General features: G+C 39.9%; 1 protein-coding gene across 1 annotated transcript; it reads left to right on the top strand.

The window, feature by feature from the left end:
• Positions 1 to 6,561: 6,561 nt before the first annotated feature.
• On the top strand, positions 6,562 to 8,855 carry slc25a4 (solute carrier family 25 member 4). Its single transcript, XM_071504404.1, has 4 exons — positions 6,562 to 6,755; positions 7,447 to 7,933; positions 8,033 to 8,173; positions 8,289 to 8,855. The coding sequence occupies exons 1-4, from the start codon at positions 6,645 to 6,647 to the stop codon at positions 8,447 to 8,449; spliced, it is 900 nt and encodes a 299-aa protein (XP_071360505.1). The 5' UTR covers positions 6,562 to 6,644; the 3' UTR covers positions 8,450 to 8,855.
• The last annotated feature ends 27 nt before the right edge of the window (positions 8,856 to 8,882 follow it).

Here is an 8,882-nt window from a genome sequence, read left to right as displayed (position 1 = left end):
TGATTAGAGCTGAAGCGATTAGTCAGTTAATCAGTTAGACAACCGAGACAAAAGTTTTTGGAATCACTCACTACAGTGTGAGGATTTGCCGTTTTTCTTGGTTTCTAACACAGAAACAATAACGTCTTTGGGTTTTAGTGTTGGTTGACCAACAGCAATGTGAAGATTCACCTCGATCACTGAGGCTTTGTGAAAACCATGTCCGATATTGTATAACTTTTTATAGACAATAATGAATCAATTAATTGAAAATATAATCAATACATTAATTTAAAGCGAAAAATGATAATTAGTTGTAACCTTAGTTTAACCTTATTATTTTGTTCCTCATGTAACATCCATGTAGAAGCTTGTTTATCTGCACGTCATGCTGCAAACATGTCTTTTTTAAAAATTCATTCTAAAGCTTTATCAAGTACCATTACACTCTAATGATGGCAGACATGGCTGATATTCTGAGTAATATGTGTGCACTAAAGAGAAGAAGATACAGCATCAAGAAGATGCAACAACAAGGGATTTACATTTACTAAAGTCTTCCTATTTATAATTTGGTGAAGTCACCCCTTTTTACTGAATACAAGATGAACATAAAAGACGTTCACCCCATGAGGAAAAAGATGCAGAACCTCTCTACAACATAATGCCCATGAGAAAACCAATGCATTTACATACATACCAGCAGAGGCGCACAATAGAGCCACTACAGGTTAAACTCTTGACAAACTGTGTGACAAAGTGTACCTCATTACAACCCCTAATTCCAGATGAGATTATTTCACAGCTAAAATTGCAACGCTAATTTGGGACTAAGGGCCGTTACGAGGGCTCAGAATCTGTCTTAAACGGCCTTGAGGTTTGAAGAGGTTGTTGTCTTTCAGAGAAGACTGAAGAATGGATTAATGAAGTTCACACACTTGTGTGTGAGGATCCATCATCTTGAGGGTGCTACAAGTATATTACTGCTCTGAAATGATGAGGTCTTCTTGAGCGATCGCCAGCCCAAGTGGAATTCTTTTATAATGAGTGAGTGATGAGTGCTGCTGTTAAAAAACTTCTACACTTTGGGGTATAAAGAAAAACAACGTAGCGGGTGGTTAAAGAGACTCAAACGTCACAGCAAAGACATGAGAGCTATTGTTCTGGCTTCACGTTGTGTTGTGGGGGTTGTTGCAAAATCCCATGGCCGCCTTTCCTCATGCTAATATTTATAATACACAAGAATGACTTAAATAATTGGTGGAAGTGAATGATATTTTGATATCCTTGTTGAATAACACTTAATACTTCATCTGGATAATGTGCATTACATGGATTGATATATGCTCAGTTTCAATTATTTTACCTGCATTTACTAAAATTAGTGTACAGGGACGTTTGAATATAAGCAAAAGAGAGCAACACAATTACAAAATCCCATAACAAAGATGTATTATGGAATAATGAGTCTCACGTTTTTTTTGTTTTTGTTTTTGTTTTGGCACCATTACCATTCTCTTAAGCAGAAAAGATACAATTGAAGCAAAGATTAATATCCCCTTAACAGGCTGTTTTGTTTGATTAATGAACAGGAGATAACACCATGTATCTGCATTTATCTTATCACACACACACACACACACACACACAATGTCTCCTCTATTTGAACTGATCCCAATTATTCTCATCCTGCCTACCTAAACCCTGAGAATGAACTGTGAGCAAAGTTTGCTTTGTCTAATTGATCCAATTTAGGGAACTTAATCTGTGAAGCTTCTGCCTGCTCTGCTGTCCCTAAATCCCAACTTCAGAGCTGAAGTATAAACAGTGCGACACTTATGAAGCCTGGCAGCAAATGTTCAAGTCTATGCAATTGTATATTTTATTTTATAGTATGTATTATTTTCAAACACATACCTGAAGTGTCTTGAATCAGATACAATGCTTTGTTAACTAGTTAATTAAGTGTAAAAATATTTAATGGAGGAAAGATTCATGGGAAACAAAAGTCTCTTTATGGTATTGTTAGGTTTGTACTGTAAGATACATGTGAACTGATGTTGAGACTAGCATCTTCTGCCAAGTCACCTCCTAAATATTTTGGATGATAACATTAACAAACATTGACAACTGTCACTCAAACATTATCACTGACCCCCACCCTCCAAGCTCAGGCTTCCTACTCTTCTCTCTCTCTTTCCTCACCCCCAGATCTGCTCACATATTCCTTCGCTCCCTTTTTTAATTTTCACCCCACCCCTGTTTCTTCTTGAATCTCTTTTCTCTCCGACGCTCACCCTCCACCCCCACTCCCGCCATGTCCATCCCTTCGTCCCCCACTGACTGTGTGTCTCCAGGTCTTCCTGATTGGTCATGGAGATTTCTCCTCCTTCCCCACAGCAGTGTGTGTTTATGTGTGTATTTGTCTACCTTGGCTGCTCTGCCATGGGCACTGCCCTGACTGCGGGTGAGAAACGTCAGCTGCATGATGCTGTCTTTCTTTCTTTTTTTTTTTTTACCCATACAGACACACATGTGCCTTTGACTCATATTGTCCTCAGTCAGCCTCTTTAACGTTAATGAAAACAGGCCAACAGCCAATAATGCCACCAAAGAGAAGAGAGGGGAAACACTTAAATAATCTCCTTCCCCCTGAGCCCTGGAGAGCTCAGTCTCTCTGTCTGCTCAGGAGAACTCAGTGTGCATCCCAGCCTGTTGGATTTGAGGCAAGAGGATTGTACTAGAGTGACTTTAAACAGGAGACTCATGGGATCAAGCATTGTGAGGGTATAAACAGCCAACGTGATCTTCTCTTAGGAAGGAGCTGAGCTTTTCTTGATGCATATCCCTGTGTAAAACCTGCAGGATAATGCTGCTTGTATTATCATTTACTGTATATCAGAAACACATAATGTTGAGTAGACTTCATTTGTATGTACAGCATTAAAAAAATCCTGCCGATTTCTTACTTTTTTTTTTTTTTTTTTTTTTTTGGTCAAAAAACTATTAATCGCTGTTGTACTGGATGTACCAAATGAAGTCATCTCATCTTAAGAATGTCTGCATTGTTGACATAATTTTAAATTTTTTTTATTGTTATGACCATTATGTAATTGTGAGTTGCTATCAGTGGTTTTAATTCATATTCTCACTGAGTGACAATATTTATGTGGTCCCTGAAGAAAAGGTGCTGTGTTGCATCACCTAAAGGCGCAATACTATACACAATATGTCATGTGTATAATTGTATGGTATTACACAGCATTATACAATGTTGTGCTAAATCTTCATAAAACCTCTGTGTTTCAACTCTACTATCATTTCTGTGCGTCTTATTTTTCACAATCTTAACAGAATGTCAGTTTTCAAAACTTCAATTATTTTATGGCGAAATAATATCCTAACTGGAAATGACCAGTTTGAAACTGCTGGAGTCAGAAGCAACCAGTTGCCCCATGCTGGTGAGTTTTGACCCTAATATCTGTGGTTTTAACCCTGTCTGACATTCATAATCTCCATTATCTTCGAGTCTCTACTGGTCTGAGATAGACAGTAGGGGATCAGAGGAAGAAAAAGATGCTTTTCACAGTTGCTTCTTAACATACAAAATCAGTGACTGTATTGGTGTAAGAGCCGTGCGTAACGGCTTTGTGTATGCGTGTGTGCATGTTTATGTGTGTAGCGGGGGGGTCTAACTGTCTGACACCTGCAGCTCTTCATACTCAAAATGCAAATCCAAGCCCACACCCCCTCCATGACCCCTCCCTCAACCTCCAAGATCCAAGGTTACTGAGCAACGACTTTCGCAAATGTAGATCAGATTTAAATAACAGTACAAAAAGAGTATCAACAGCACTAAACACGGAATTAAAGCTTTTTCTGGAAATAATACGAAAAGCTAATTTTATGATCCAGATAATTTGGACTCTATGTCTCTAGGTCTCCTATGACCATGCAAATGGTCTAGATAATTTTAGATAATAATTATATGAATGACAGTTGGTGAGTTTTACAAAAAAATAAAAAATAAAATAAAAAATCTTGAAAATAATATGATAGACAAGTTTTCAGACATAAAACTCTGTCACACTACATCAATATCAACAAAATGGTTGGTTATTTGACAAATTCTAAACATATGAACTGTGAGTACAGTCCAGAGAATTTAAGGAGTAATTTAATTTCACATTGCCAAACCAGCATTGACAGAGATATAATTTCATTTGAGAGATAATTGACCGGTTTCTTTAAAATGAATAATCGTATGTTTAAACAAAGGTATGAAACCAGGCTGTTCATGGAAGCTCAGAGTGAAGATGCTTTAGAGGAAAAACATGTGAAATGAGAAAGCCGACTTATCCAAGAGTTGAGTAGGTCTAAGTCTATGTGCTGTGAGTATGACTTTTTCTTGTCAGAAAGCAGGTGCAAGCCCCTGTGTCAGCTAGCACCTGCCTTACTGAAGGCAACAAGATGAACAAGATGCTGAATCTCTAACCAGATCTTAGGTTGCAGCCCTGCAGCTGAGCCTGACCTCTGACCTGGCTGGTGGGAGCTACTTAAGAGTGTTTCCCTGTGGGGAACAAGTAAAGTGGTGCATTATTTGTATTGTTGTGCGTGGAGGGTGGAGTAAACGAGAAAAAAAAAAAACACCTGTTTCACTGGGTACCACATTTGCTCGGTGGGAGGTTAGTGATGCCCCTGAATGTAACATAGCTCTCTAGTGCCACCCACTGAACAGTCTAGATGCAGCAGCATGGAGGTTGGAGAACCTGCATACTAACACCATGGTGCATACTAGACTCAGTTAGCACAATTCAGTCTGTATAGATTGAATAGGATTATGACAACAGGTCTCAAAGTTGTTTTCATCCTGTTAGCAACAGAGTCCCCTCAAGAGCTATTTAAATATAATTCTAAAATAAGAATAATTTATAAAAACAAAATAAAATATCATCAGTTGTATAAAAATATGGGTAGTGACATCTAACATCACAGAACATCCTGTAACATTTCCTGCCATCAAGCACTAGATTTTATATACTATGATAAGTATTGGTATTAATTATAATATTAGTTAGTAGTAATACTATTAGTATTTGTACTGAGTTTTACTAGTTTGATATTAACTCTTTAGGAAACATCTTCATACTTTTAGTTTGCCAATGAAACCACACAGTCAAAGAGCGCCACCGAGTGGTTATGGAGAGGTGGTTAAAGTCCTGAAAAGAAGACCGAGAGGATGAAACCTCAAAAACAGCTTCGCTTATTTAACAGAATTTTCATTTTAGTGTAATTAAGTCAGTCTTTGAGAATATGTATATTTTTTGCTGTAGGCTAACGATATTGACACGCAGGCCTACTGTTATTAGTCTACCTGATTTGTTTGTAAAGACATGTCTTTTTACTGTAAAAATGCTGAAAGTCAACTGAAAGTCGTATTTGTTTTCTAATTATATGAATGGAGTAGTCTTGTAATCCAGCCGCACTAGAGGACTGGGGGCTGTAGTACGTTATGTCCAACGTCTCTTCAGTGGAACATAACCAAGCCAAGTTGGCCGGATCACCAGTTTGGATCAAATTGCGTTTTAATCTCAGATCTTGTGTTATCTCACGTCTCAAGTCAGTCAGAATCAGATCTCCGGTGCGATATTTCACAACAGCATTGACTAAAATTATTTGACATGTTTTCCGGAGGCATGCTCGCTTTGAAAGATAAATAGTCATTCTGTCTCATCTCCTGCTGACCTGACGCAGATTTCCGACAGGTGCCAAAAAATAGATGTGCAGCAAAACTGTCCATGTGCTTAGTGGAAAGGGGGAAGTCTAAAAGCAAATAGATAATAATAAATTAATAAAAAGAGCAAGTTGTGGATGGTGATACAGCTGAATGCTTTCAACTTATTTTCCTTTTATCATAAAAAGTTTCCTGAGCACCTGACCTCTGGCCCAGAATCAACAGGTTGTTTTTCACCTGAGGGGACATTCTGGCTTAGTTTAATGAAAATCGGCTTTACGTTTACGTTGCCTTTACTAAGTAGCCTCAAAACATGTTTTTGTGTGAAAATAATCAAATGAAGGAAACCACCGTGATTGCTGTATTTGCAAAAGCAGCATAGGTGTGATGTGAACACCTATGCTGTGAAATGTTAAAAATGGTCTGAACACTGTAGGATGACTATAAAAATGTAAAAACATCAGTTGATTCCCTTTTCAGATGCACTTCCATGATTCCTTGTTTCATTTTAAGGCTTTTGGGAACTCCGTTGACCCCACAAGGGTATGTTTGGATTGTGGATGAGAAGGTTGTTCACTAGCTGGATTTTAAAAAATTACCATAATGATGATTAGATTAGAGTACAAATGGATCTTTGTTTTTAATTGTCATCAAATTACACAGATTGTGTCCTTTAAACGTCCCCGGCTTAGATATGGCATTGGATATGAACATGGCGTCTTGACCTTCAACCTCGGATATTTATTCAACCTCGTTTATCTGTTTGACAAAATGCAAATCCATCACTCAAAATTCTCGCGATAATTGGCGCTGATATATTAGGACAGATGGAGGAGCCTCGTCCACTTGGAGGGGCGTTGGGTTTCCTTGAGGACCTTGGTGAGGTTTGGAACAGTCAGGGGTCTCAGGTTTGCACAAGAAACATCCAACCATGTCGGACGCGGTGGTTAGTTTCATGAAGGACTTTTTGGCTGGTGGCATCGCCGCTGCCATCTCCAAAACAGCTGTCGCTCCAATTGAGAGAGTCAAGTTGTTGCTGCAGGTAAAATAATTGAGTTAACCGTTGCCCACAGCATGAGCGCATGTTCACCGGTTTGTGCGTAAAAGTGTGCGTAAATTCGGGATAGCGGATAAACCAAACACCAAAATGTAAAAGTGGAGTTTGTTTTCATGGAAGAAAAGTCTAATTGTGCACGAAGTAGGTTCATTTGATCTGGTGCATAATGTCAGGGGGCACGTGAGAGGTCCTGCGTTAATCTGGGGATGGTTTTACGCACTGCTCTGCGCAATGTTGCCGACATGATGCTGCTGATGGCGAGAGTTCCTTAATATGTTTCAATAAAAGAGCCATAATAATAGTTTATGATACTGCCTATGCGTTTATTAAGTTAATTATTACTCAATTAGAACAGACGACCACAGTAATATTTAGTGAAAGTGAATTGCTAAATTTAACTTGGAGTGGGTAATCTAATACACGGCTGATTCTCAAGTGTCAGGAGAGTGCCTGGAGGCTGCTCCTACAACTACAGTACATAATGATTAAATGAACATTGACTAAGATTATGTATAATAGGTTACAATAAGTTGTCAAAAGTGAAATACAAAACAATAAATTCTGTTGTCAGCAATAAATGAGGCGTGGCGAAGTTCCTTTGCACAAAGTTTGACTAGGGAATCCATCACATTATGGGGTAATTTTTTAATGAATGTTTTATTGTCTTTGTATGTAGGTCCAGCATGCCAGCAAACAGATCACCGCGGAGACACAGTACAAGGGAATCATGGACTGTGTGTATAGGATCCCGAAGGAACAGGGCTTTCTTTCCTTCTGGAGAGGCAACCTGGCCAATGTGATCCGTTACTTCCCCACCCAAGCCCTGAACTTCGCCTTCAAAGACAAGTACAAGAAGATCTTCCTCGGTGGTGTGGATCAAAAAACACAGTTCTGGCGTTACTTCGCTGGCAACTTGGCATCTGGCGGTGCCGCTGGTGCGACCTCGCTCTGCTTCGTCTATCCCCTTGATTTCGCCAGAACAAGACTCGCTGCCGACATCGGTAAAGGCGCAGCTGAGAGAGAGTTCACCGGTCTAGGAAACTGCATCGCAAAAATCTTCAAGACCGATGGCCTCAAGGGTCTTTACCTCGGGTTCAACGTGTCAGTTCAGGGAATTATCATCTACAGAGCGGCCTACTTCGGATGCTTCGACACAGCTAAAGGTCTGCACATCTGTTCGACCTGACCTTAAACATGTGTTTAACATTGTATATGTGCACTTTCTTGTGACAAACGAGTGACTTAACTTCTCCCTCATACAGGCATGCTGCCAGATCCCAAGAACACGCACATCGTCGTGAGCTGGATGATTGCCCAGACTGTCACCGCTGCAGCTGGTCTTGTCTCATACCCCTTCGACACCGTCAGACGTCGTATGATGATGCAGTCTGGACGCAAAGGAGGTGAGCATCAGCCATGTCCTTTTAGTGATGAATTTGATTAATATGGCCCAATTGCGCATTTTACGCACGTATCCATGGGAACTACGCATCACTGTCTATGTTTCAATTTCCACAGCTGATATCATGTACAAGGGCACAATCGACTGCTGGAGCAAGATCCTCAAGGACGAGGGAGGAAAAGCCTTCTTCAAGGGTGCATGGTCCAACGTGATCAGAGGCATGGGTGGTGCCTTTGTGTTGGTGTTGTACGACGAGATCAAGAAGTTCACGTACTAAACTTTCTAATCTCCCAGTCCCAAAGGAAACCCTTCGCTTTGTTTAAGTCTTAATTCTTGTGATAGAGTGATAACAGCTTGTGGTGAATTACAATGTGGGCATGTGCTGTTCTGCAACAGCTCAGGGGATGGAAGATAACCTGGGTTAACATGCCTCCTCAGAAATCTGTATATATCCCATCTACGACGTGCCAAAAGGCACAAACTTTCAGTGTGGCAAAGTCAAGCCAGTGGTTCAGTGGAGATGTTGTGATGATGCAAAGGATGACGTCTCCACCCGCCATTTGCTCCTCATGTTAGAGTCAGTTTGTAAAGCAGTTGCGGAGGCCCATGTGTTGTTACTTTGTGACCACTCTGACCCATGTGTCCCTCCCCATTTTATTAAGAATAAAGATTTATTAGTCTAATAGTCCAGTCTTTTTGATGCATGTTCT

Source organism: Trachinotus anak, unplaced genomic scaffold, assembly GCF_046630095.1.
Source record: "Trachinotus anak isolate AG129_WGS33_773 ecotype Australia unplaced genomic scaffold, CSIRO_AGI_Tana_v1 ptg000019l, whole genome shotgun sequence".
NCBI lineage: Eukaryota > Metazoa > Chordata > Actinopteri > Carangiformes > Carangidae > Trachinotus > Trachinotus anak.
The sequence above is the reverse complement of the archived record's forward strand: the minus strand, read 5'-3'. Positions and strand labels throughout refer to the sequence as shown.